This window comes from Halichoeres trimaculatus, unplaced genomic scaffold, assembly GCF_033239565.1.
Source record: "Halichoeres trimaculatus isolate MK-OKI-2021-1 unplaced genomic scaffold, fHalTri1.1 fHalTri1_scaffold_10, whole genome shotgun sequence".
In the NCBI taxonomy this organism is placed as follows: domain Eukaryota; kingdom Metazoa; phylum Chordata; class Actinopteri; order Labriformes; family Labridae; genus Halichoeres; species Halichoeres trimaculatus.
The window spans coordinates 28,224,337-28,252,329 of record NW_027437187.1 but is presented as its reverse complement, the minus strand read 5'-3'; the positions used below and the strand labels follow the sequence as shown (position 1 = coordinate 28,252,329).

The 27,993-nt window shown below is 41.0% G+C and overlaps 2 protein-coding genes across 3 annotated transcripts; both read right to left on the bottom strand.

Moving 5' to 3' along the window:
* Positions 1-10: 10 nt before the first annotated feature.
* On the bottom strand, positions 11-13,410 carry myo5c (myosin VC). The gene is made up of 40 exons (XM_074678327.1): positions 13,270-13,410; positions 12,907-13,017; positions 12,613-12,784; positions 12,380-12,524; positions 12,148-12,304; positions 11,879-12,022; positions 11,719-11,800; positions 11,524-11,631; positions 11,326-11,432; positions 10,985-11,250; positions 10,807-10,888; positions 10,589-10,729; positions 10,370-10,492; positions 10,182-10,265; positions 9,918-10,049; positions 9,740-9,837; positions 9,548-9,634; positions 8,605-8,716; positions 7,487-7,698; positions 7,249-7,414; positions 7,017-7,163; positions 6,783-6,947; positions 6,581-6,674; positions 6,446-6,509; positions 6,086-6,360; positions 5,115-5,178; positions 4,948-5,028; positions 4,678-4,858; positions 4,501-4,594; positions 4,354-4,417; positions 4,100-4,268; positions 3,943-4,027; positions 3,765-3,863; positions 3,475-3,629; positions 1,579-1,668; positions 1,333-1,483; positions 970-1,255; positions 713-887; positions 518-598; positions 11-427 (listed from the first exon to the last, which is right to left on the bottom strand). The coding sequence occupies exons 1-40, from the start codon at positions 13,294-13,296 to the stop codon at positions 275-277; spliced, it is 5,229 nt and encodes a 1,742-aa protein (XP_074534428.1). The 5' UTR covers positions 13,297-13,410; the 3' UTR covers positions 11-274.
* Positions 13,411-14,568: 1,158 nt separating this feature from the next.
* Positions 14,569-27,350, bottom strand: LOC141796973 (unconventional myosin-Va-like). Of its 2 annotated transcripts, none has more exons than XM_074678325.1 (40): positions 27,157-27,350; positions 26,677-26,787; positions 25,948-26,119; positions 25,588-25,732; positions 25,330-25,486; positions 25,107-25,250; positions 24,819-24,900; positions 24,626-24,733; positions 23,423-23,529; positions 23,045-23,310; positions 22,884-22,965; positions 22,660-22,800; positions 22,406-22,531; positions 21,978-22,061; positions 21,574-21,699; positions 21,330-21,427; positions 21,142-21,228; positions 20,948-21,056; positions 20,645-20,856; positions 20,389-20,545; positions 20,033-20,272; positions 19,636-19,884; positions 19,183-19,276; positions 18,948-19,090; positions 18,739-18,849; positions 18,429-18,563; positions 18,275-18,331; positions 17,950-18,177; positions 17,796-17,860; positions 17,643-17,717; positions 17,358-17,556; positions 17,183-17,276; positions 16,944-17,087; positions 16,690-16,844; positions 16,521-16,610; positions 16,277-16,427; positions 15,917-16,199; positions 15,514-15,688; positions 15,338-15,418; positions 14,569-15,252 (listed from the first exon to the last, which is right to left on the bottom strand). In XM_074678325.1, exons 1-40 carry the CDS (start codon positions 27,181-27,183, stop codon positions 15,100-15,102), a joined length of 5,463 nt encoding a protein of 1,820 aa, XP_074534426.1. In that variant the 5' UTR covers positions 27,184-27,350; the 3' UTR covers positions 14,569-15,099. The 2 variants fall into 2 exon arrangements, with proteins under 2 accessions (XP_074534426.1, XP_074534427.1); XM_074678326.1 differs by having other exon boundaries at positions 16,944-17,084.
* Positions 27,351-27,993: the final 643 nt, after the last annotated feature.

Genomic DNA, 27,993 nt, shown 5'->3' with positions numbered 1-27,993 from the left:
TAAAGTGGATAAGATAAATAAGATTTTTAGTAATTTGTTATTATATTTGTTGAAATTAAACATAAAAAGCTAAACACATTTAAAAACATCTTCACCTTGTGTTGGTATGACATGATATCTGGATCTAATTATATTAATATAATGTTAAAGTTAAATATTACAATGTTAAAAGACCTCAAAATGTTAAAATATATATATTCATGATATAAAATACAGCCACAGTCTTTTGGACTGAATCAGTCACAAGGAGTTAAATGTTGAAGACCAGCTGGATTCAGATCCTAGAGAGGAAATCCAGATGAAGGCTGCTCGGGACCTGCAGCAGCTCCAGAGCCTGGGAGGACGGGCAGAAAGGAAACGTGACCTGGAAGCGATAATCCGAGTCCAGCATCAGCTGTGAGGAGCTTCCCCGATCGTGGAGTAATGACTGGAAGAAGACAGAGTTAGTTTAAGTGGGTGAAATGCAAGTTTAGGAGCTTAATAAGATGAGCCTTTTTAATTCAACGGTGGAGCTCACCTGAACTTTGCGGACAAATGATGACGACACCCTCTTTTCAAAATCATCTATGGGTGTGTAGGAGTTCAAAATCTTGACAATCTACGATCAAAGTGGGTTTAAAATGTTAGCAAACTTCCTCGACCTCGTTTTTTTGAGACATGTTTGCATCAGAATATGCTTTATAATGTAATTTTCTGGACAAAAGAAACAAACCTGAACTGTGTTGAGCTCTGTGCATTTCTCTGCGATCTCCTTGGCGTCATCATCCGTGGTCTTGTTGACCTGCAGCAGCCAGGCAGCCTGAGACAGCGGCCTCAGAGTGTCTATAGCATTCGAGCTTTGCATCTCTTTCTCCTTCAGCCACTCCTCCAGGTAACTGATGTTACACCTAAGCAAGCAGAGACACTATGAGCCGACAGTCAGCTGTGGAAAATATTACTCTAACTGTAATAAAAGCAGCAAAAACAGACCTGATCTGCATCCCTTTCCTGCAGGAACACATGTCCTTTCGAAGCATCATGTTGTTGAGAGTGGTGGCTCCGACCAGGAAGAAGAGCTGCTTGACGACCTGTCGGATAAGGCCCTGCTCCATGCCGTGCTGGGTCATGGTGTTGAGGAAGGAGCTGAGCTGCTGGATGATGGACGAGATGGTGAAGGTGTCCAAATCCTCGTAGATGCTGTTAGAACGCTTCCTGAAGCCGGTCGGCTTCATGCTGGAAATCCCCTGCAGACTCTCGTGCTCTAACATACCTGGCACTGTTGGATAAAGCATCAGATTTTAGATTCAGGCGTTTATTAACATCTATGAGTGTTAAGAGGAGCTGTGTGAATACCAATTGCAGGAGTGAGGCTCTTTTCCATGACTGACAGAAACTGATGGTAGATGTGGATGGCGAGGTCGCTGAGGATCTGTCTGTGCTCTGACAAATCAAAATTCTGCAGGCAGTTCTTTTTCTGTCGGGGAGTACTCTGTTTTAAGAACTCCTTCAATGAACAGAAAAGAAAAAAATCAGGTTTGACTTTCTCAACAATCAAAATACAGCAGAGGAGAGAAAAAGTGCTGTGAAGTCTCATCTCACCTCCTCCCCGCTGTACTGCTTCAGACAGTTGAGCAGCTGGTACGTGTTTGAGAGCCAGAAGGACAGCAGCTCTAAGTCTTTGCGGTAACTCTAAAAGACAAAATAGAGATGACACGTTTCAATTCTTATAGGATTGTTTTCATATTTTTAAATTCTTAAAGGCTGGATTTATAAAACATTACTTTTTTTAGGTTATAAGTATAATGGAGACAGCTATACAATATCATGTCCTGTCATATCGTATCATTGTGTTGTCTCGAGCCATATCATATCATAATACATCTTATCGTATCATATTGCATCATGTCATATGGTATCTTAACATGTCGTACTGTATTGTGTCATATCGTATCTTATTGAGTCAAATGGGATCATGTCATGTCATGTCATATGGTATCTTATCCTGTCAAATCACATTCTGTAGTGTCACAGTATCTTATTGTATTGTTTGGTATCTTATCGTGCCAAATCGTTTCATATCGTACTTTATCAGGTCATACCATAACTCATCATCTCATCATCTCATATCTCATTGTCTCATATCTTATTTTATCATGTCCTACCTTAAAATATCATACTGATCTTATAGTATCTTACCATGTCATATTGTATCATCTCAAATTGCATCTTATTGAGCCATATGGTATCTTATCATGTCATGTGGTATTTTCTTGTGTCATGGTAACTTATTGAGTCATATTGTACCTTATCATATCTTAAAGTGTCATATCATATCTTATCAAATCATATCTAATCATATCATATTGTATCATGTCATTCTGTATCTTGTCATATCACATCATGTTGCATCATATTCTGTTGTGGCCTACTGGAACATATCATACTGTATAGTACTTTTTTGTGCTGTATTTTAACTTATCTTATTGTATCTTATGGTGTTGGGGAATATCGTACACAATCATGTCACGTACTATGGTATGCATCATTTCAAGTGATATCATTAGGAGACAGTAGACAATGATACTGATTAAGGGGATGTAGTTTTTGCTTTTGTTGTTGCAGGATGTTGCAGGTTGTATCTGCAACCTTTGGTTTTCAGGCTTCATTTTTGAGCTCTTATACTGCGCTGGTTCTTGAGAATTTGGATAAAACAGGATTTTTTTTTCTTTAGATGTTAATAAATCTAAATTCATGTTTATATGAAGGAGAGTCTAAGCAATCAGAAAATGTTAAGTTGCAACCTCTGTAATTTTATTACAAAATGTCTTTTTTTTCCTGTCGTTTCTTAGTTTTTGTCAACACTGTCAAACACAATAAAAAAACTAATTATTTCTATCTCTTTATTCTTATATTGAGTATTGAGTTTTTAAAAAAGTCTGTTTCCATCAGAGGAACACACATAGATTCTCAAATGTTAAATATTAACTTTTGTTTTTTTTACAGTTTAATTTGTTCTCTTATAAAATTATTTATTCTGGCAATCTTATCATCTTATTATGTTGTCTGAGGACAACACTTTTCTGGGGCCCTGGGTTATCATATAATCATATAAATTACCAAAATACAAACAAACATGAAAAAATGTTATACTTGTGAAAAAAAACGTGATGATCAACACTGAGTGTTGTAAATTGGATAATTAAATTCATTTTCACCCAAATTAAGACCTTCCTTAGTCAGACAAGTTTTGCCAAAGTCTCAAGAATTAGAAACTGTATGACTTAACACCAGTGTCTTATAACCAGCAAGTTATTTATGTTGTTTATATAATGGTGGCTGTTAGATGTCAAGCTTTTAAAATGTTTGGCTTCTTTGTTTTAATGTTTTTTATTGTGTGTTTTCTCTGTTTGTTACACCAGTTGCCCTTTGAGGAAAAATAAAGTTAATTTGAAATGTTATATTAAATCAATGAAGCTGACAGATATTTTGCCTCACCAGGATGACCTTCTTCACCGCTCCAATGACTCCATTCATCAGAGATTTAAGTTTAGTTTCATCGTTCAGGTAGTCAACATGGCGGACGCACATAAACAGGATGTAAGCTGGCAGAGTGGGGAACATATTGACCGCCACACCTCTGGGCTTCAGGTCTGTGAGAGGAGAAGAAAAGTTACACTGACTTTCTATTAAACACAGATTCTACCACGACCTGAAAAGACAGACAAACTCCTAAAACGAACTGGTTTAATGCAGCTAAATGCCAGAAAAACAGAGAGGAAGAATACCGAGAATGATGTTCTGGATGAGCCGGGCTTCATCCTCTCGTCTGTACTCCAGCATGCCAAGGAAATCTTTTGGGATGGCAGGCGCAGATATTTGCTTTGCTGTAAGAGAGAAATCAACATGATGAAAATGAAGGAGTTTAACGTGTAAAATACTTAATAAACAAAGGAAGAAAGCTACCTCTCTGTGATGTTTCAAGGCTTTTGATTTGACTCTGGAGTTTCTTAATCAGTCTGTCCCTGTGGTCGAGGAGCTCTTCAAAGTCCTGAAAACAGGGAAACTGTTTCACTTTACCCCACACAGACAAAATACACACTCACACCTTTCTCATCCTCACCATATTCTGGGCAGTTAGCTGTGAAACCTCCTGTCTCAGTTTGCTCTTGGCTTCGCTCTCCATCAGCTGCTGCCTTTTCAAGTGGTCATTCTCCTCTTGGAGCTCCTCCACCTGTTCTTGAAGCTCCCTCTTCTGCTCCTCAAGCTCCTCAGCTTTCTCCTCAAAGTGCCTAAAGAGCAGCAAAAATCAGCTGAGTTTGGAAATGACCTCTACTTCTTTAATCAAGGGATTCAAACTCCAATCAGGTATTTCACCTGCGCTGTGAGCTCTCATCTTTAATCTTCTTTTGGAGAACATTAGAGATCTCATCGGATTTCTCTGTCGGAATAAAACACAAGTTAAATACTACTCAGTTTGAGGAGAGTAAGTTAGAAAAGTTGGAATAAAATACTCGGATCTACCTGCTAATTCTTTTTCCTGCTCCTCCATGTGGGCCTCCAGCTCTTGCTTTTGTCTCTGCAGGTCAGAAACCTGCAGCTTCAGCTCAGGTATGACCTATAGACCACATGAAGTCTTGTTACGTTCTGCACTCACCTCTCCTGAGGAGTGAAATAGGAAACATAAAGACAAACACTCACTGAGTTCTCGCTGTGCAGCCTGGACACCTCTTGGCGAATGTTCTCGTTGATGTTACTCTTTTCCTCAAACAGGTTTTGTAACTTGCTGTTCTCATTTTGAAGATGCTCCACCTTTAAATTCAAGCCTTCCACTTTGGTTTCATATTTTTCTTTCTGCTCCTTCTGGTGGGTTTCAAGTATCCTACAATCAAAAGAGGAGCCACATCCATCAGACGCACAGATGACAAGTGACATGAAGTGAAATGATTACTGTAGATGTCTGGAACAAACTTGGTAGCTTTCTGTAGGCTCTCAAAAGCTGCCAGCATGTCCTCAACTTCATTTATCTTCTCTGAGCTGTCTGGACTTAGCCTTAGGAGAGACAAAATGTAAGATTCAGTGCCTTAAATCAAGATATAAAAATGTTGTTGAGGAGGAGGTGAGAACATGTTTATTACCCCAGAAGAACCTCCTCTTCAACCACCCCTCCGAGAAGCTGCCTTGTGATATCGTTCATTTTTACTGCAGAGAAACATCACAGCGTCATCAGCAAACAGCAACCATGATTTTTACATGAATTGTTGAAACATCTTTAAGGTTCCATATTATGCAAAAATCACTTTATTAAGTCTTTTAGTGAAATTTGTGGGTCTTTGGCTTTCCTCCCAGTCCACAAAATGTGATATTTCATGACAAAACCTGTACTTAGTAGTGCGTGTTAATGTAAAACCCTGACCTAAAACAAGCTGTTTGGAATTTGGGAGAGGAGTGTGGCTGTTTTTGGCTGTAAACAACCACAGAGTTCCATGCACAAGCTTCCCATCTCGGAAGAAGACAAGACTAAGTGGCTAGAGTTCATTTATCAAGGAAATGTGCCATTTACACTCGGTAGCCGACTGCTTTTCAAACTTTGGACAGTACAACAGAGGGCTAGAGAATAGACTGGTCCTGAATCCAGGCGCGTCACCAACACTCCACCAACAAACCTCGGACCCTGGAAGTGTGAGTATTTTAAATGCTGTGTGCTGTGGAGCAGATTTAAGAGCTTTTCCTCAGTGCCCCCCTTGTCTCTGTGTTAGCTTCAGGATGCTAACTTTAGCTGCGGTTAGCCTGTTGTTTTAGCCTGTAATGTTACTGTAAACAAGCTTCACTATTTTCTAAACATTGTGCACTCGGAGCTTGTGGCGCCGCTCTCAGTGACGTGGAAGAGCGGGGTGGTATCAGCAGTGGCTCATTTACATATGAAGGTCACGCCCACGAAACCAGACCGTTCTGAACAGAGGGGCTATGCGAGCCTGGAGACAATGCTGCTGTGTTTGATTTATTGGCTTTTTGGACCAAAACACGTGACTACCATTTCATGAAGACATCAATGATCCATATTAAACTGAAGAAAAGGAGCATAATGTGGGACCTTTAAAGTCCTTACCTCGTGCTTGCTCTGACTGTTGCTTCATCTTCCGGTCCATGTGATTTCTCTGGTTTTGCAGGTTGTTGATGTCTCTGCGTAGCTCTGGGATGCCTTTGACGTGTTTGGTGAGTTGGATGACCTGTTCCTGCAGGTCAGTGTTCACCTGCTCAGCCTCCTCGATCTTCCTCAGCAGACCGACACGCTCTTCTTTTAGTCTCTTTATTTCTTCTTTCAGAGTTTCCACCTCGTTCTCGTGGTCTCGTCTCTGGATCTCGATGTTGTTTTCTGCAACCCTGAAAAGAAGATCTTTATCCACTTACACAGAAGCAGGACGAGTCTGTGTTTGCTTTCATTAGATGACACATTTTCATGACTTACTTTCTAAGTCTTGCTTCATATTCTTTCTCTTCCAGGAGGCTGCTCTTTATTTGCTCAAAGTTCTCTGTAAAAGTGCAGAATTGGTTACAAAATGCAGTAAAAGTAACATTTTGCAGGAATATTGAATTACCTCACCTTTGGCCTCATTAGAAGAAGTTTCAAACTTTTTCACCAAGCTCTGCTTTTCAAGTTTTAGTGCATCAAAGTCCTTTTGAAGCATCGCGATAGCCTGGAGGGAGAATTAAAATCTGACTTTTAAAAATCTTCGCTAAAATCAAAGGCAAAATAAAGTGTTGAACAACACGGGAACATCTGAGGCATCATTTTCAAGACTCACCACACCAGCTTCTTCTTTAGTTTTCTTCTCCCTCGCCTCCACTGATGCCTTCAGGTGTGTGGTTTTTTCCAGGTTTGCCTCCAGTCCCTGAAGCTTGTCCACAGTTTGAGAGTGGGAGGTGGCCAAGGTTGTCAGCCTTTCTACTAATCCACGGTTCTCCTTGCTCTGTAAGGGAACAAGGAGTCAGTGATGCTCTTTAGGTGAAAGTGAAAGGAGATGGAGAAGCATCTTTACCTGTTCCTCTATCTTCTTTCGGAGCTGTTGGACTCTGTAGGAGAGCTGGACATTGAGCACCAAGCGGCGCATAGTTTGGAAACGCCGGCGTGCCAGCCATGCTCGGGCGTACTTCTGGAGAACCAGAGCTTTGTGCTCCTTAATCATCTGAGGATTAAAACAGAGCTATACAGTCTGCTGTTCACAAACTGACTCAAACTTTACGGCAAAATTAAGAAACTTCCTTCCAGACCTTTTTGTACTGTTTGCGGGCGATCCATCCTCGTGTGAAGGCCTGGATGGTGATAGTAGCCAGACGGACGACCTGGTAGATCTGCCTCATGCGGTATCCTCTCCAGTGTCTCTGGATCACCAGCGCTGCCCAGCCCTGCTTCAGCGTCTCAGCACTCACTGTTTTACTAAAAGAAACACGCGGGTTTACATTTCAGGATCATTTCAGGAGAACAGAAGTTTGAGTGAACACCCCTCACCGGATCGTCCTCTGCCCACGGATGTACTGCTGGAGGATGATTGCTGCCTCTCTCATACGCAGGTACTTCCTCCTCTGGCTCCATCCACGAACATGTTTCTGGATAGTGACACAGGCTCCTCTCAGACGGTCCAGACGCAGCTTCTCCAGATACGCCACCTGACCGGCTCTGAAGAAGATCTTTGTTCGGCCAAACTTATACTGCTCTGGGTCCTGAGGCAGAACAAATGGTTAAAGCTGGTTTAAAAGTGTCTGATAACACACAACAATGGGTAACACTTTCTTTGAAGGGGTTTATTTAAGACTTGTATGACACTGCCATAAGTAAACTTTATGCATGCAAATGAATGTTATCATTTAGTGTCATTTGGTCAGTTTTGTCACTTTAAATGGAAAGTTATTACTGTTTGGGATGTCTTTGTCCTGACAACTTGACATTAACCAACGCAATATAACCTGTAAATGTCTTTAACATGACCACTTAACATAAACCTGTCATAACAGGCCTGATTATCAAAATACCATAAACTATTTAGCTTTATCTGTTAATAATAATAAAAACAATCATTATTATTATTGATGATAATAATACATTAACCTTTCCTAATAGGCCTGATTATCAAAATAAACTATTTAGCTTATCTGTTAATAATAATACCAATAATAATGATAATAATAATAATAATAATAATAATAATAATAATAATAATAATAATAATAATAATAATAATAATAATAATAACAACAACAATAATAAACATAACAATAATAATAATACATTGACCTGTCATAAGTAGCTGGTGTCGACATTGACTGTCATAACACCGTTATAACAGTGTCATGAATAGTTTCCTCAAGTAAAGTAGGACACATGAGGCCTGTTATGACAGATTTATGTTAAGTTGTCATAACGAGACATCCCAAACAATGTAAATTTTACATCAAGGGTGACATAACTGACCAAATTACACTTAATGAAAATAGTCATAAGCATGCATAAACCCTTCTTCATCTTAACAACAGATTTTAGGCCATGTTTATGACAGTGTCATTTCAGTCTTGTGTATACCCTTTTATATGAAGTTTTACCCAATGAGGTTCTATTCACAGATAACTAACCTGAATCAGTCTCTGCAGGACGTTCTTGCAGGTCTGTTTCTTGTCACTGAGGTCAGCCTCCAGATGCAACATTAGGATACTGTATCTGCTATAAAACTCATTATATGTCCACCTGTAAAACAAAAAGGTTTGTGTCAAGTGCTTAACAAGAGAAGTCATACAACAAAATAATTAAATAAAATAAAAAGTGCAACAATAAAACCCAATGAAATGACAAAAAACAAAATATGGCAAACACAGAGAAAAACCCAATAGGAGGAGTACCCAAAAACAGAGTCTGAGACCACGAAGACCAGAGGTAAGAACAAGGAAAGCAAATAGAAATGGAAGGGAAAGATAGAAACAACCAAAATAAAAAGAAGATGACTAAGTTAAAGTAATTACAAAAATAATAACAGCCAAAAGTTTAAATAACAATGGCTTGGCTCCCATCCCCCTCCCTCCCTCAATACAGTCTAGTCTGTTATGGGTTGATGTGACGTGCCCAAGTGAGGCCCTTCCCCCTCCCATACGTGCAAGTCTTCAAGTTTTGTTGTAATGGTATTATCTGTTGAAGTGGGTTTTTTGTTCATAATCCCAGACTGTGCCCCGTTACAGGAGCATAGCCTGGGATCCCCCCTCTCTTTTTCACATCTAATATGATGGGAGGCTGCGCACACTGGTGTACTCCTGCTACTGTCCTCCTCATGTTATATGTCGCTGTCTTTTTATGTTTCTTGGATGGGATGAAACTGAAATGCAGTTTCTTTGCTCTGAAGCATGTGTAATGACAAATAAAGCCATACCATACCATGATGTAAAGTTTAGTAAAATAATTAGAGTGATAAAAGTAGTTGAAATTATAATAATAATAATAACAATAATAAAAAAAAATATAAACTGAACAATATATTAAAAAAACAGTCATAAAACATATGTGTATCCATGTATCTACTGAAATCACCTGGAGGGATAGCTTTGTGCACTGATACGAATAGTTTCAAGGACTCCGCATGCTCTCAGCTGCTGCACCACCCTCCTTGAGTCATACCTCAAAACAAAACAAGCAAAACTCTCATGAACAGAAAGAAAAACAAGCAAACATCTCCAGATAAACAGAGTGGCTCATGACAAACACAGCTCTGTCAGTACTCACTCGAATGCGAGCTTTTCATCATTGGGCTTAATGCAGCGTACGTAGTGAGGGGTGGTGGCGTTCAGGGTTTCCATTAGTAAAGAGAGGGAGCTGCAGAACTACAATCAAACACAAAGATGGTGAGATAGGAATGCAAACAACATAGCACCATTTTTTTTCAGAATGTAAGCATTTCCACCTTGTTTCCCACAGAGGATCTCAGCTGCTTATTGGTTGCCTTCACTCCGGGTCTGGCGGGCCTCACTCTGACACATTTATTGTTCACAGCATGAAGCTCCTCCTCTTGGAAGAAGTTGGCCAGAAAGGGAAACTGATAAGAGCAGCAAACAGGAGAAATGTGATTAAACAGGAACAGATTCAACCTCACAGCCCAAGTTTCATCATCCAGAAGCTTTTAAAGCACTGTGATTGGTGGAAAAATTAAAACAGGGCCTTTGATTACCTTACTGTCTCTCATAATATCAACTAGCTCCTCATAGAGAGTGTCTCTGTTCTTTTCAAGGAATCCTTTGCACTGATACTCCACCTGCTCACAAAGAAAGAGTCACATCGTGTCAGTATTAGTAGCAGGGCTTGATTTAGCGATTCAGTTTGAGGAAATTATGTTTCTAGGGGTCAACTTTACAGCACCTTGTCAGCAAAGTGTTGAATCACAAAGGCTTCATTTGATAACCTTGGCTTCTCAAACAGAGGGTTGGAATACAGGTAGTTGAACAGCTTCTGCAGCCAGCTTTGATCGGTGCCTTGAGGAAACTGTCGTGAAAATAGACAAAAGTATGCACTTTGTGATCAAATAAAGGGAAATTCAACTACATGGTAAAGATAAGATTATCCTGTCATTTCAGTTACCAGGCATTCTTCATCAAGCAAGTCCAGGATCCCCAGTTTTGCTTCGATCAAATCAATGACCGGTTGGTTGTCATAGAAATCGATTAGCGTCCAGGGGATGCCTTCTCTCATGTACTCCTCTTGCTCCAGCTTGAACACGTGCTGAAAATGCATAAAGACAACAGAATAAATCTCCAAAAAAAGAGAATTTCAGGGATTTCATATGATTAGGTGCATACCAAGTTGAACTGCTGTTGCAGCTTTTCATTCGCATAGTTGATACAAAACTGTTCAAAGCTGTTGATTTCGAAGGTTTCAAAGCTGGGGACAAAAAAACAAAACAAAGACATCATAGCTCGCAGATAGACACACATATCAAAAAGCAGATGGAGAGAACAAGCGTCATGTCCGGGTTACCCGTAGATGTCCAGAACACCTATGAAAGCATGCTGCTTTCCCGGGACCTGCAGAGCCGTGTTTATTCTGGTGATAATACAGTCGAACAGATGGGCGTAGATCTGCTTGGCCAGAGCGTCTCTGGCATTCACCGCCTTCTCTTTAGGCACTGGCTTCACCACCGTCTCAGCCACCAGCACGATTTTTCGATGGCACAGCCAACGCACCAACCCCTCTGCGCTGGTACCGAGCAACTCACAGAAGACTTCCAGGTGTGGATCACTCAGCTGTAAGTCAAGTACAGAGATTAAAAGATCTGTAAGCAAACATTTAAATTAAACACAAGGTGAGTCGAGACTTACCGAAACTGATGACTTGTCGCTTCCAGAGTTTTTGATTTCAACATTTCCCAGATGCAAAATTGCTGCCAAAACTTTGAAGACATCAGCCTGAAAGTCCTCCTTCAACCCTGGAGAAGCAGAGAGAGGGTCCCTGATATTACAAATCACTCACTTATAAAATGAAAGTCCAGCACCTGGAGTCATTTATTCATTTTTTACCTAAGAGTGAGAAGGTCCGCCGAGTTTCTTCCATGTCTTTCTTGTCATCTACACCTTCGATAGTGATGTCACCACCCATGCAGGTGTACTGAAACTTATCTGCACTCACTGCACATCAAATTGTGAGATATTAAATCAGATGTAATAATGATTAAAGAATTAATCAAACAAATTACATCTGTTATAAACACTCACATAGTCTCAGACTCTTAAACTCCGGCAGGTTAGCACAGGAGCACATCTGGTAGAATATGTGGTAGTTTCGCTCGTTTTCTGCCTGTTGAAAACAAGAGTATCATTACTGTAGATCAGATTAGTCAGAAAACTATATCAGCTGTATATTCTTACACAATACCTGAAAAACAACTCTAGATTTCTCGAGTAGATAAGTCCGCATGTTCGCTCCGATGATCCGAAACTTCTTGTCAAAGCTGATCTCTGTGTATTTTCCGAAACGGCTGCTGTTGTCATTCCTGGTGGTCTTGGCGTTTCCAATCGCCTGAATGAGAATCATAGATCTTGTGCTTTAAGTTATCCCAGTGAAAGGTGTTTAAATGAGTGCATCAAATGCATGGCAGCCTCAAGCACTTCTCCAGTTTAATGGATAGAATAGGGTAACTATACCTCTGTGATTGGATTGGATGCCAGGACTTTGTCTTCAACTCGAGTCTTACTTCCAGATTTGCTTACTACAGCAAAGTACCTCATAGCATATCGAGCAGACACCGTTTTCCCGGCTCCAGACTCCCCGCTGACGATGATGGACTGGTTCTTGTGGTTTCTGAGAGATAAAAAGGGTGTGTGTTCAGTCATAGCTTCACTTTATATGTGTGTCATGATTGTATATTTTATCTACCTGGCCATCTGTTTGTAAGCCTCCTCTGCCACAGCAAATATATGCGGGTCCATGTCCCCCATGTTCTGGCCTGAGTAGGCATGAATAATTGCATCCCCATAGATATGAATCTGTTTGTATGGATTTACAGCCACCAGGATGATTCCTGAACACAAAGAGACAATGTAGGCTGAGCTGTCAACACTTTGGTGCTTAAACAAAGTTTGACAACCAGAGATTTGTTTCAACAATACCACAGTAGGTGTAGATGATCCTGGACTCCACAAATCGCACTTTAAGATTGTGAAGGACTGCAGGCTCATGCAGGTAGCTGAGAGCTGTGAGGTCGTTCTCCCCCACCAGGATGTCCGGATTGCGAAGAGGAGGGAGCTGAGGTTTGGACGGGTCCACGGGATGGTTGTACTCCTGCACAGTGACATAAACACACATAAACACACATGAACACACATAAAAAGAGTCAGGTCAGCGTCTTCCCACCGTCATAAAACCACCTCTGGGTTTTATTGGTCATGTTTTATTTTACTCACTGTGCCATCTTCAAGAAGCAATTCAAGAACATTGTCCCCAAAATGAAAGTCTGTCTTGATCTCGGCTGATTTCCACACATGGTCTGTATCTGGTATCCACACTCTGTTGTACTAAGGGACAACATCTCAATGTTTACAAGACAACAATTAAGTGTGACATGTAAAAATGCAAAGGATTAACTCCTTAAACTCTGAGAGGCCTTATCTGTGTTTCATTTAACTCAAACAGACAACCTTAAAAAAAAACCCACATTAGCTGAGCACCTGCTGTTCCTCCCTGGAAAAGTTTCCATATGTCTCTGAAAAAACACATTTCGGTAAAACTAACCGTCTTTTGATAAAAACCAGGCGCTTTACTCTTACCTTGGTGTAAAGTTCAAAAACAGCCATTATAAGTCATAACTGTTTTTACTCCTCCAGCTACAGCATTTGTTTACCACCTGTTGTATCACCGTACTTTCCCGGTTGCCAACGATTTTCCTCCCTGCCCCTCAAAAGTTTGGTGGCGTCGAGCTAAACAATAAGATGCTGTGTTTCCGGTTAGAATTTTCAAAATAATAGTCGGCGACCGTTAGTACACTTCTCCGAAATGTTAATTTATAGTTCTTAAAAAAATGATATACTAAATTAACTTCCTTTAGCAAGTGATTTTGGTTTGCACCATCATTAGACTTCCAAGTGGCTTTAGCACATTGTCTGGATAAACTGTAACAATTCGGCTATGGTCTACTCCTGTTTAGGAGGAGTCCCTAAATTTCTATGGCATCTTAAAATTACATAACCTTTTTTCCACCCCGAATTAACGTATTTCTTAAAAATCGTCGAGCTTCGTACAAAATCAGAAAACACGACACATTCGAGAGAAATTGTTTTGCTAACTGCGCGATTATTTTTTTTTCTGTGGTTCAATTTTAAAAGTAGACCTTAAGGCTTTAGGATTGAGGCGTTTTAGGTAGAGACTGTGGTTTGAGTTAGTCAATAAACAAAATTGAACGTTTAAAAGAAATACACTCGGCTTTTATTTTGAAATTCCGTCACTCGTATCCTAGGTGCGTCTCGTCTTTTCCTGGCTGACTTGTTGCTCACCTGCCGTGGACTTTGGCAGACTAACTCCGCCCCCCTTCCGTCTTGTGACAGCGGCATCACCGAGTTAGGGGTGTGCTCGTTTGATCAAGGATTGTGACAACAGAAGAAGCCGGATACAGACTCCAGACTGCTCACCATATGTGACACATTTTAGACAGTTTTGCAGAAAATCAAGAAACTCGAAAAATCATTTTTTTTTTTGTTTCAGCTAATGTTTCCCAACCTTATAATGTTGGAATCACACTTTAAATGTGCTTGCAAAGTTGGGAAAGCAGGGGACTTAAAAAAAAGAAAGTGCTCAGCTGAGATGCACTGAGCCTGGAGTCGGATTAGCATTTGTAAATAAAAACCAATGACACATATTAGGAGAGAGGTGCTAGCAGCTTTGAGGTTGAGTTAGGCCCTGTACACTCATCTTTTCAGCCCTTCCCCCAAGCAGTTTATAGGCCAACAATGTTAACAGCAAGAAAAAACGGGGATACAATATGTTCTTAGTAGTTTCTTGGGTATTTCTACACATTGAAAGCTGTCAGAACCTAAACATGAGGTGCAACATCCATTTTTCCAAAAGCCAGCCTTTATTATGACCAACAGAATTGCATAAATACACATATGGTCTTTCTCCTATTAGAGACATAAATACCATCACCTGATGTTAGTACTAACAAAAATATAAAGTGACAGAGATAAAACAGTGCTCCAGCATTTCAGATGCAAATCAACAATTTAAAATTGTCAATCATGGTCAATCATTCTCAAAGGACTGATTTAAGGAGACATGCTAATTTAAGATGCCTACTATATCCCAATAAATTGTAACTTGTTACTTAAAAATGTCAAATTATTTAGTTGGGTGTAGCTGTATGAGAAGGAATTCAGCGCAAAGAATGAACTAAAGCAGCCATGAGTTTACAAAGAACACCTCAGAAGAGTTAGGTGTGGAGAGGGATGACCTTAAGGTTTTTTTGACTGTAATTTAATTGTTCATAGCACAACTCTTTGGCTTTTGGCTTTGCAGTGCTGAAAAGCCTATACACAGATCTGCTTATTCTTGGTCTAATAAACAGAATCATGAGCACCACACATCACTAGTTTTAGCCTCCTGGTTTATATGCGTTTGAGGAATCCCAGATTTAGGCTGGCAGGGATCTGGATGGTCTCCAGAGCAACAGTGGAGGGTGAGAAGGGGAGTGTGATGGAGAAGATCTTCTTTGCGTCCATCATTAGGGTGGATAACTCCACTCTGTCTTTTAAGAAGTTCTGTGATGCAAAAAAGAAAAATATATATAAAAGTTCACAAGTAGTATCAGAAGACATAAAACTGAGACACTTTCAGGCAACTCACTCTAATAATGGCGATGAAAGACGTCGACACTCGCTCCTCAAATTCAATTACTGGAGTGTACAAGGTCAACACTTTGACAATCTGTAAAAATAATCAAATAAAATAATTAGTGATGCACTGTCAACATTCACAACACTCTGAATAATCATAATGATGAGTAATGACTGATGATGGACCTGTGCTGTGGTGAGGGCAGTGCACATTTCACAAATAGCCTTGGCATCCTTCTCATTCTTCTTCTTGATCTGGAGAAGCTGTGCAGCCTGAACAAGAGGCTCCAGAGTCTCCTTGGCACCACAGTCAGACAGCTCCCTCTCTGCTAGCCACTCCTCCAGCTGCCAAATATTGTACCTGCAGCCAGAAACAAAGAATTCAGACTCAGAATATTTTCCTGACACATTTGTTGATTTTTCCTAATGTAGGGAAGCTTGTTTATAGAAATAAAAATATCCTGCTCGGGAACATATTTAGCAAGTGTAATCTCTTCCCGTTGTGTCTAGATCTAAATAAAACAATTCCACAAAGATTACATCACTGTGAACAGGTTTTGTAACACTCTCACAAAATGCTAAGCTGCACCTGATCTGCAGGCCTTTGCTCCAGGAGCACATGTCCTTCCTCAGCAGCAGGTGGTTCAGCGTTACAGCACAGATGATGTAAAACTGCTGCCGAACCACCTGCTTTATGATCTCTGAGTCCATCCCGTGCTGCATCATGGTGGTGTAGAAGAAGCTGAGACGCTGCAGGAGGACATCCACGGTGATGGCGCCCTCCTCCGGGGAACTGGTGCTCTTCTTCCTCAGGCCTGTCGGTTTGGAGCCTAAAACGCTGTGGATGGTCTCGTGCTCCAGCATGCTGGACACTATAGAGATGAATAAGTTAGTGTCTGAGTAGTTGTTCTGGTGTTTGAACACGGTGTTGCATATTGTGTGGCCTCACCAATCAGTGGCTGCAGGATCTCTTCCATGCATTTGATGAGCTGGCGGTAGATTTGGATGGCCAGGTCACCAAAGACCTGCTGGTACTCCGTCAGCTCAAAGTTGGTCAGGCACTGCTCATTCTGCTTTGGCGTGTTCTGCTTCGTGACAACCTGAATCACGAAGAGACCGCACAGATATCCAGGGTTAATGAAGGGAAATTCAGTAATGTGATCAATTGATATCAAAGGCTTTCTTCACCTCACCTCATCTCCACTGTACTGCTTCAGACAGTGCATTAGCCTGGACGTGTTGGCGAGCCAGAAAGACACCACCTCAAAGTCATTTCCCCTCCTCTGTGAAAAGAGAGTGAAAATGAACCCCAAAGAAACATATGATTCATATCTTTAAACAGATAAGAACCGTTTTCTTTACCTTTATGACCCCTTTGATGCTGCTGATTGTGGAATTGAGCAGGTTGCTGACTCTATGATCATCATTTATGTTGTCCGCATGTCGTAAGCACATGAAGATGATGTAAGCGGGGAGTCCCGGCAGGAAGCTGACTGCTACACCACGAGGCTTCAGGTCTGAGAAGATTAAAACCAAAGCCCTCAAATAACATGCACTCTGATCTCTTTATGTAACTCAAAATTTAATAATTTGATTAAGAAGGAGCTTCAGCCAACCTGTGATCACATTCTTCAGCAACCGACCCTCGTCGCCTTCTCTATACTCCAACATGCCCTGGTACTCTTTCTCTTTGCGGGTGATGTGCACCGTTCTGATTTGACTGTCCATTATGGACGGGTCATTCTTCCGCTGAGCACCTGCTAAACGCCACAGAGGCACATCAGAAAAGGATGAATTTTTGTTTGTAAGGTCTCATAGAGATCACACAGCAAAGGAGCCAGTGCCGTGCAGTTACCTTCATAGTCTTCGACTCTTTTTATGTAGAGTTTGAGCTGCTTTTTCAACTTGCGAATGTTTTTTTCTTGTTTCTCTTGTTGCTCCAGGAGTTCCTTAAATCATCAAACAGCGCATTAGATAAAAGCTCTCACTACACAGATTTTAGGATCTGAAAACTAGACCAGCAGACTCACCAGGTTTTCAGTGGTCAGCCGTGTGATCTCATGCCTCAGGCTCGCCTCGATGCGTGCGTCCTCAGGAAGGAGGAGGCTCTGCGCCAGAAACTTCTGCTGCTGCTCCTTTTCAGCCTTTAACTTGTTGGTCTCCTCCTGCAGCTTCCTGTATTTCTCACTTTGAAGACGTTTCTGCTCCTGCAGCTGGAGCTCCATGAGTCTGGAAGATGTCGGAGTAGTTTCTGAGTCTATATTACATGAGCATGTGCTGGAAGTCTACGCAGGTGTGAATATCAATGTCCTTACCGGTTTGTTTCTTTCAAGCCTTCATAGGCCAGCCACAGCTCTCCATCTTCATTCAGCGTGTGGATGTCAGCGGACCTGAGGACAGCATCAGAGAATGAATCACACTGTGAAAAATGAAGGTTTTAAACTGAAGTCGGAGCCACACTTTCTTACCTGTTGACATTTTTATAAGTGGAAATATCAAGATCCAAATTCACCCCTTCTCCAAGTGCAGAGTCCTGTAAGGCCAGTTCACAAAGGATCGGTTACTCCCTTTCATGAAAAGCAAGAGCACCACAAAGACAAAACAAGCAGTAAATCTTCTCACCTTGTGTTTAAGAGCTTCCTGGCGGACCATGTGTGACCGGAGAAGGAGCACCTCGTCCTTCCTCATCTCCAGCTCCTCATTTGAAGAACTGAGCTGCTCCAGCAGGATGTTGTAGGGCAGAGTGCCGGGAGCAGGAGGCATCGTTTCATCGTTTTCACTGGTCAAAGACTTTCGCAGCTCATTCAAATCCTGCTTTAGCTTTTTGTTCTCTGACTCCAGCTCTTGTCGCTGCATAAAGAGTGAGGTAGATATAAATTTGATTAAGTAGATCAACTCTTACTAAAAATAACAAAGTTATTAGGTAAGCATATGTAACAAGCCAAACCTTAAGTTTTTCTAAATCCAGCTCTGTTCTTCCAGCAGTTTTCTGCTTCTCCACCTCCTGCATAAGATGAAAACATTGTATGAATAATCATTCATTAACTATGAGCACAATAAAACATGCAGCTTATTGGCTCAAAAGTCTTTTCAGTGCATACTTTTGCCTTTTCCTGTTGTGCCTCATCTTTCTTATCCAGCTGCTCCCACAGAGACTGTTTGTCTTGCTCCAGTTCCGTCACTCTCCTCTGGAGCTTCAGAAGCACCGGCAGGTCCACTGTCAACTGGGACTCATCCTGAGGAAACACAGCCAGTCTTTAGTTTGTGAATATTTTACCAAGTGACCGCAATGCTGAACTAACAGGATTATAACGCAGACAGAACAGAATGACAACACAAATATCACTTCAGAACAATACGAAGCACTGTTTTGAATTCTGGTTGATTGTATTGTGTACTTTTCTGCCTTACCTCTGTATTCCCAGAGCTTTCGTCTCCTTCAGTAGAGCCCAAGCTCTGACTTAACTCCGAGCAGGTGCTGTAGATTGAGTCTTTCCTGTTTTGGTCTTTTTTGCTTTGACTCTGTAAAGAAAGTTTAAAGAAAGATCACATCACACCTCATGTAAAAAGTCAGAGCTGAAATACTTCAACAACATCTTTTTAAATCCAGTTTTGCTCACAAGGTTGATGTCCATCTCTGCTCGCAGGTCTTTATGTCGCTCCTCCAGGTCCAGGTGTTCACTCAGCAGACTCTGGTAGCGAGAGCGTTCTTCAGCTAACTCCCTCTCTGCTTGTTTTGTAATCCCAGTGTTGGTTTTAATCTCTGAAACAAAACACTTTTGTTTGCTCCTTGATTTCTTCTAAATTAAGCCGTTATGTAAGAACCACGCAGGTTTGGGGTGATTTTCTCAGTACCTGATAACTGTTGGGCTTGCTCTTGGATCTGTTTGTTTAGTTCCTCTTTCTCGCTGTTCAACAGGCTGTTCTTCATATTAAGCTCTTCTACCATCTGAGTGGAACAGGACACAGATTCATCAAGGTTTTTGAAGATATAGAAACTTACACAAGAGTTGAGAAAAGCCACTTATATCTCTGAATCATAGGTCTTGCACAAAATCTTATCATTTCTCTCCACATGCCACATGACTTGATTTGTTTGATACCTAAAACCTAAATGTGGGATGTTTTCCATTCCTTCTTTAACAATTTGAACACAGCAAAAGGGTATAGAAAGAAATTAGCAATCAGCTTAGAGCAGGAATAAAGATAAGGATGGTTCAACTTGTTATAAAAACAAGAGGCAATGAGCAAAAAGAAGTTGACAGGCCGTGGAGTTTGACACATTCAGATGAGTGATCGCAGGCCTACCTGTTGTGTCTCCTCAACATAAGCCTTCCTCTGCTCCTCCAGCTCATCTTTCTCCTTGCGAGTTTTGTCCAGCTCATTCTGAAGGAAGGTGAGCTGCTCCAGCAGCGAAGGAAGCTTCCCTGCTTTGGTTTTTGCCTCCTGCTCGGATCTATGGAGGTTTTCGATCTCTTTCCTCTGCCTCTCCTTCTCCAGAGCCTGAGTCTTCTCCACAGAGTTCAGCCTCTCAGAGAGCTCTCTGTTTTCTTTGTGCTGCAGGCAGAGAAGCAGACGCATGCTGTTCATGTGATCGATGACTCCAAATAAGCCACTGTCTTCCATGTTTGTTTTTTTCCTAGGGTATGCTGGGGTAAACAACTACCTGACACAGGCTCAACTAGATTTCCCCCACAACACTCACCTGCTCATTAATCTTGTGTTGTAGCTGCATAATCTTGTTCTCCATGCCATTGTTGAGCTTTTTGAAATGTTCTACAGAGCGCGCTTCCACTTTCAGCTTCTTCAAGTCCCTCTTGGCCTTCATGCGACGTACACAGCTCTGCAGCAGGATGATGGACGCCAGGGTGCGTCTGTAACGCTGCCTCGCCAACCAGCCCCTTGCCCACTTCTGAATGACCACAGCCTTTTTATCAAACACCATCTGTAGAATAGAAAAAAGGCAAAATAGTATGGAAAAAAACTTCTAAGACCTGTCAAGAAAAGTAGGTTATATAACAAAACTTGAGACACTCTTCAACATTTGAGTCCTGGAATCACCTTGAAGTAGTGCTTTCTTGCAATGTAGGCCCTGAAGCGGGACTGGATGGCGACAGCTGCAGAGCGTTGCTGCTTGTAGTGTCTCCTAGCCGACCACATTCGGACCATCCGCTGAATGATGATAGCAGCTCGCGTTCTTCGCAGAAACTTGGCATGACTGGTTAGTTAAAAACAAGCATGTTAGAATTATAATACAGCAGCGAAATGGTGGTTTATGTATCAGCTTATTATTTAATTGATTGACATCTCCACTCACCAGCGAGCCTGGTGACCCCGCACATATCTCTGGATGGTGACAGCTGCTTCCCTCATCCTCAGGTACTTCTTGCGTGCCAGCCAGCAGCGGATCGTCTTCTGGATGCGGACACAGGCCATGCGCAGCTTGTCAGAGCGCAGCTTCTCCAGGTACGCCACCTGACCAGCCCTGAAGAAAATCTTGCTTTTGCCGAACTGATACTGATCCTCATCCTACAAGTGAAACAGTCAGCTGTTAATTGAAGTGGCTTTCTGTTATTGAGGATTCAGTTTATAAGAGTATTTTCTAATAGTATAGATATACCTTGATTAGTTTCTCCATGAGGTTTCTGCAGGTTTGTTTTCGATCGGGGAGTACATCCTTTTGCTTCAAGAGGACACGATAACGACTGAAGAATTCCTGATAGGTCCATCTAGGATATTCAAATAAAAGGACAGGATTAATATACTGTATTTCTAACTTCAATACAAACAGTAATTGTGGAAGAGATTTATTACCTTGATGGAAAACCTGCTGCTGAAATCCGGACTGTTTCAAGGATACCGCATGCTCGAAGCTGCTGCACAGCTCTCACAGGGTCCAAACTTAAAACAAATTGAACAATATGTCTCAAAAACTTTTGTGCTACTCAATCACCTGAGAATGATGTAGTTGCTGTATAAGAGAACACAGCAATCCTCCTTACCTGAATGAAGCTTTGTTGTCATTTGGCTTGATACAGCGGACATAGTGAGGAGTTGTAGCATTGAGCGTGTCCATCAGCAGATGTAGAGACTGTCGAAACTGAGGAAAGCAATTTGAAAACCCTAATTAAGCAGAAATTCTGACTAAAAACTTGGATTATTACCAACTCTGAATGTTCTCTCCAGAAAAAAAAGGATTTTCAGTGATTCTGCCATTTTTGAGAAACATCTGCAAAGAGCTCTAACCTGCAGTCCAACAGTCTTCTTACTGTCTTTCTGGCTCTGACCACCTCGTCCACTCACACCACTCCGCTTGGCAGCAGAGCTTGCTGCCATTTCATCATCCTCAAACAGCTTCAGCAGCAAATCAAACTGAAAAGAGTTCATTTTCAGAGGAAAACATTACTGCAAAGTCATTCCTTGACCAGCAGATGGCAGTGTGTTCATGTGAGTTTGAAAAAGTGGGTGTATTTCCTCCAATAGTTGAGGTTGAACAATCCCAGGGTGTGTGCCCAAAGACTTGCATCATTTAAAATATACCTTACAGGCATTTACTTCTCACAGAGGTGATGGTATCATATTCTTTAAAGCATAAACAAAAGCAGGGGGAGAAACAGGAAGCTAAATAAGCAACATCTTTAACTTATCACCTTGCTCTTTTTCATCACATTTATCTGCTCCTCGTTGACCGTGTCCTTATTTTTCTCCAGGAAACCCTCACACTGGTACTCCACCTAAGCACACAGGACACAGCTCACACAGTGTTCTCTGACTACAGGAGCAAAGGTCACAGACATCATTTATGGTTAAAACAGGCTGATTAGTAATGCGATGAAAGGAACCTTAAAACATTTCTGGAAAGAGCATTATCTCCAGATATCACATTTTCACACTTGACTCTTTTACTGCTTTTAAATGAAAAGCATGAGTCATCTCTGCATCCATTTCCCACAGTGCTTTCAGTTGAGGGTAGGAGTCATAAATTCTGGACTAACAAGTAGTTTTGTTTTCCATGTCATGCCATGTGGTTTTCTGACCACTGGATCACAACCCTCATCAGCGTGAGACTGTGCTCTACCTTGTCTGCAAAGTGGTGGATGATGAACGCTGTGTTTGATAGCCTGGGCTTCTCAAAGTGGGCATTCTGCTTCAAGAGAGTGTTGTAGAGTTTTTGTGCCCATGTGTCGTCAGAGCCTTTGGGCATCTGTGGAAACAGGACAAGCTGACACATCAGTTAGTCATGGCCTTACTCATAACTTCCAAACATAGCAAGGTGGGGGTTCCTCCAGGGTAACGCAGCTGTACTGAAGGACTAGAACTGATTTTTTGTACCCTGCACTCCTCATCCAGGAGATCCAGGACTCCCAGTTTGGCCTCAATGAGGTTAATGCACGGCTGGTTGTCGTAGAAGTCAATCAACGTCCAAGGGATCTCCTCTCTCATGTACTCCTCTTGCTCCAGTTTGAAGACATGCTACAGGGAATGACACCTAAAAATGATTTACATGTATGCTTTGACAGTAGAGTGAAAAACCAGCAGCAAGAAATGTTACATACCAGGTTGAACTGCTGCTGAAGCTTCTCGTTGGCGTAGTTGATGCAGAACTGTTCAAAGCTGTTGATATCGAATGTTTCAAACCTGAGGAGAAAAATTCAACTTTAGATTCATCTTAGTTAAATTAGTGGAAAAAACTTCACACCTCGAGAGGAAAACACACCCATAGATGTCGAGCACACCGATGAAGGAGCGTTGTTTCGTTGTAGATTTTAAGGCACTGTTAATACTCGCCACAATACTGCTGAAGAGTCGAGCATAGATGTGTTTGGCTAAAGCATCTCGGCAGTTGATGGCATTTGTTTTGGACACGGGCTTGACGAAGGTCTCTGTGGTCGTCTTGAGCGCTCTGTGACATAACCAGTGAGCCATTTCTTCACAGGGGACCCCCATTAGGTCACAAAAAACCATCAGGTGGACATTATCAGGCTGGGAAAACAAAACCAGTTTACACAGATTAAAAAAGCATTGTGATATGTAATAATCTAAATATACGACAATAAAACCTTCTTTGTTGTGTTGAGGATCTGCTCTGGTTTACCATGATGCTGCTTTTGTCAGCTGACAGATCCTTCACCTCCACATTACTGAGATGGAGAAGAGCTGCGAGAATTTGGTAAATCTCCATTTGATCACTTTCACTGATTCCTGCAATTATAAAACAGACATTAACAAAGATGCAGTCATTAAAATTACATCCAAAGAGGCCAACACAAGCAGAAAACATTTATCTTGGGTTGTAGAAATGACTGTTGCATACTGAGTTTACTCTAAAAGTGGTGCTTCTATTGTAAATTTTATGTGTTACTTTTTTTATTTCAGTTTTATAATACTGCTTGCAAACTTTCTGGAACATTGTACTCTTTCCTATTTATTGCACTGATGCATGCTGTGCTGAATGATTCTTATGCTTCCATTCAGTCCTGGCTGGATGCCTTTATTAATATCAACAAATGCTGCTTCTTGTTTAACTTGCATGCTTAGCAATTTCTTTTGCTTTTCTTTTCCCTTGTTTTTTATGCATGCCCTGCATGTTTTTAACATTCACTTTATGCTGCTTCCTGCTTGTCTTGCATGTATTTTATGTCTATGGTTACTGAGCATCATGCAACTTTTTTCAACAAAGTTTCCAAGTAAAGTTTAATCTAAGGGTGTAATGTGTACTTTAATTATATTTTGTTTATCTTCCCCAAACATTTTTATTCTGCTTTGTTTTTATTTAGTTCTTTTAGATAGCTTATTTTAACCTCTGTAGTTAAACAGAAATCAACCATACAAGGCAACCCAGAAACAAATACCTACCTTCAGTCATTTCTATAATGATGCACATGGTTTCTGACTTTCACTGAAATTCAATGCAACATATTAACTGACCGATGAATTAGCACGGAAAACAGGGGAACCTGAATGCTGCAAAACAAAAGCGGCAGGAAACGCTTGTCCATTGGTTTGTTGAAGAATGAAAGGAAACTTGAAGTTGGGGTCTAACTTCTGCTTGAGAAAAGGGTGAAAAATAAACTGTTAAATGGCTAAAGGAGGAGGTTTTACAGTTAAATGGGAGTGTATATTAAAGTGAGGTTGAACTAACAAACCCTATTTGTGCTGGGAAAAACTTTTATTTGAAAATAATCTGAAGCCTGCCTCCTCCTGAAAGCTGTCTTTAAAAAAGGGAAGGGGGGGTTAAATAGTGAAATGAATGAAAGTGCTTCTGTCCACTCAACATGCAAATGCACTCAGGACTCACCTAACATTGAGAAAGCCTTCCTGGTACTGCTCATCTCTTTGGCATCATCCACTGCATCTATGACCGGGCTCTGGCCCTGGTTAGTGTAGTTAAAGTCATCCGCACAACCTTCAAAGTAAAATGACATTAAATGTTGCCTTGAATTGATTCTACTACATTTGCTAATACAAGTGAAATTGTAATTTCCTCATACCTAGTTTGAAGTTCTTAAACTCTGGTAAATGAGAGGAAGCACACAGCTGGTAGAAAATATGGTAGTTCCTTTCTCCTTGGGCCTGAAAGTGGAGAAAAGAGACATTTTTCAGACAGGCTTTTTCATCATATGGCTGTCTAGATAAACACATGTTTCATGTTACATGGACATAAGAGTCCTTTAAATCAATTAACCATGCAGAGAAACACACATATGAAGTCCCGCACTCAGACACTGTGGGCAGTTACCTCAAAGTATGCGAAGTAAATCCATACAAATGATATTCACCTGAAAAACAACTCGAGACTTCTCTAGAAGGTACGTTCTCATGTTGGCTCCAGTTATAGAAAGCTTCTTGTCAAAGCCAATCTCAATGTACTTTCCAAAGCGACTGCTGTTGTCGTTTCTTGTTGTCTTGGCATTCCCAAGAGCCTAAAGAAGGCAGGGAAAGGTTCATGTCACCATTTTCATTATAAACTGTGTCTTTCATACCATGATGTTCAAATGTTACCTCCATAATGGGGCTGGATGCAAGGACTTTCTCCTCAACGTTGGCCTCACCAGAGGAGCAGCTGACCGTGGCAAAGTACCGCATAGCGTACTTTGCAGAGACAGTTTTTCCTGCCCCTGATTCCCCACTCACTATGATGGACTGATTTCTTTCATCTCTGTGATGGAAGATTTGAAGGCATGCAGACCAAATAATGTTAACATTTCATCTATGTTTAACTGGACCATGCAGTGTATTAAGTGATTAAAAACAGAAAACCTGGCCATCTGTTTGTATGCTTCCTCTGCCACTGCAAATATATGTGGGTCCATGTCCCCCATGTTCTGCCCACTGTAAGCGTTGATGATGTCAGCCTCATAGATGGGCAGGCTTTCATAGGGGTTGATGGCAACCAGGACAATTCCTGTGCTCAACAAGGAGAGAAGATCTCATCAGAGGATATAAACCAATTATTATTATTTATGTGCAACACATTTCAGTGTGTGCCCCTTTAAGAGCAGCTGTCACCACAATAATCAGCATGATGTACTGTAGATTATGTCAGAGTGAACAGCTAGCAGGGCTCCAAAGTCTACAGTGACGGTGATAGTGTGAGTCAAAGATGATGAGGCTCTTTACCACAGTAGGTGTAAATCAACTTGGAGTCAATGAAGCGCACTTTAAGGTTGTGTAGCACAGCCGGCTCGTGGAGGTAGCTGAGAGCTGTGAGGTCATTTTCACCCACCAGGATGTTTGGGTTTCTTAGCGGTGGCAGGTTGTTGCTTTTGGGGTCTATTTTGTGTTCCACCTCCTGGAAAGATACAAAACATTTGTTTTATGTACCAACCACTGGGAAACAACAACTTTGTTTTTATGAAAACTACAAAGACTAAACCACAGATCAGTGTGAGAAATGAAAAAGAGCATATTTACACACCAAAAACTAAGCATGAGCAGAAGAAGCTTATTAATAAACACCATTCTGGGCTTGTTCATGTTCACTCATGATAGCAGCTTGTTCTTATTCTTAACCTAATGTGCAAGTCCAAACTCGACAGCATATCTGCAGGCAGCTTAGAGTCATAGACTTTTTCTCATGCTGCTTTTGCATTTTTATCTAACCACTCACCAACTTTCAACTTTGCGAAGTTGAATTTGGCAGCAGTGTCTTTTACATAGAAATCCATGTATATTTATCAAACATCACAGATGCCAGAGAGCTCCATGAGGCTCCAGTGCCAGTATTTTGGCAAAGGATTATATGCATGGCTCTCTGACAGGACATCACACACCCATTTCCACCTCAGCACCTCTATCTCCTCTTGTGTAACCGTGTGGGTATGTGTGTGGAGCATTTGCCTGTCTCACCGTGCCATCTTCCAGCTGCAGGGAGAGCGTCAGGTCGCCAGGAGTGTAATCTTTGATAAGCTCTGCTGACTTCCACACTTCTGCTGCATCTGGGAGCCATACACGGGCATACTGATGGACAAGGGAGAAGGAAACCGGGTCAGAGCCATTCAACCCATGTTATTCAAGTCTGTGACAGAAAATGACGAGCCAGCAGGGACGTCTAACATTAGAAAATCAAAGATATGTGATCTCTGCAGAGAGGAGTCATGCGTAACGTTATGTCATGGATGGACATGGAATGCTAAGAGCAGCAGACACAATATATTTACTTTATTTTTAAGCTTTATTTTTACTTGAAAAAAGCAAGAAAAAGTGAAAAGCAGGAGAAAGTATCCATTCTAGACAGAGTACGATACACTGATTAACATTAGCTTCTGAGTAAAGAGGCTGAATGAGTGGAAAGTCGTCTCCTGTTAAATTTCCACTAAGTTTGCCTACCTTTGTGTAAAGTTCAGAGGCTGCCATGTCTTCACTCCCACTTAAAATTCTCCGCCAGCAGAGACAGGGTTTGACATTAACGTTACTTTTCGGAGCAGCTAGTTTAAACGTTTTTCGAGCTCCTCGGGCGCCGACGAGGAGCTCAGACAGCAGAACGACTCAACTCCTGCTACAACAGTTGTCATTCAGCTGCGCGTGCCCCGACACGTTGGTCTCGTGCGTCTTGCGTGCCACCCAACGGCCAACATGCGCATTACACACTGTCAAATTGTAGTATTGCCAATGGAAACCTGGTTCTGCCAGGTTAACTCTCACCAAAATTTGAGTTACCTTTCCCAATAAAAAAATTAAAAAAATAAAATATTGAAAATACACATATTTGCAACTGGGGAAAGTAACCCTATTTTTTAAAAAATATTTTTCTTAACTATGACTCCTCTCATAATTTAGATTTAATATCTCATATTTTCGACCTAATATCTCGAAAATACTACACATTATTAATAATTCCGACTCGGTTTCCCATAATTACTGTCATTATAACAGTTTTAGTTAAAATTTTACTTCTTTTATTTTTAAACATCTAATTCCTAAGTTTCAATGTGCAATTTATTTTGGACATTTGCATTAAGTCTTATAACCATGTCCATCCATTACATTAACATTTTTAAATCTGTTCTATTTATGTAACTATATCTAGTTTTTTTTACTTGTTTTCCATGGTCATTCTCAAAATAGACTGCATTTAACTTTCATTTGTGATACTACTATTATCTTTATTATTTTTTTTACTACTTGAGCTCTATTTTTATAATATTTAGTGTGTGTTTAAAATAA

What these genes read in the sequence shown, in the direction of transcription:
- LOC141796973 (XM_074678325.1), bottom strand. Translation starts at nt 27,183, where the DNA reads ATGGCAGCCTCTGAACTTTACACAAAG. An exon ending in TGCAGCTGGAAGATGGCACG is followed by an intron (nt 26,120 to 26,676) that starts GTGAGACAGGCA and finishes GTATCTTTCCAG; the next exon opens with GAGGTGGAACACAAAATAGA. An exon ending in GTTTAAGAACTTCAAACTAG is followed by an intron (nt 24,734 to 24,818) that starts GTATGAGGAAAT and finishes TTTACTTTGAAG; the next exon opens with GTTGTGCGGATGACTTTAAC.
- myo5c (XM_074678327.1), bottom strand. Translation starts at nt 13,296, where the DNA reads ATGGCTGTTTTTGAACTTTACACCAAG. An exon ending in GATCCTCTGTGGGAAACAAG is followed by an intron (nt 9,838 to 9,917) that starts GTGGAAATGCTT and finishes GTTTGATTGTAG; the next exon opens with TTCTGCAGCTCCCTCTCTTT. An exon ending in GCAGGAAAAAGAATTAGCAG is followed by an intron (nt 4,418 to 4,500) that starts GTAGATCCGAGT and finishes TTATTCCGACAG; the next exon opens with AGAAATCCGATGAGATCTCT.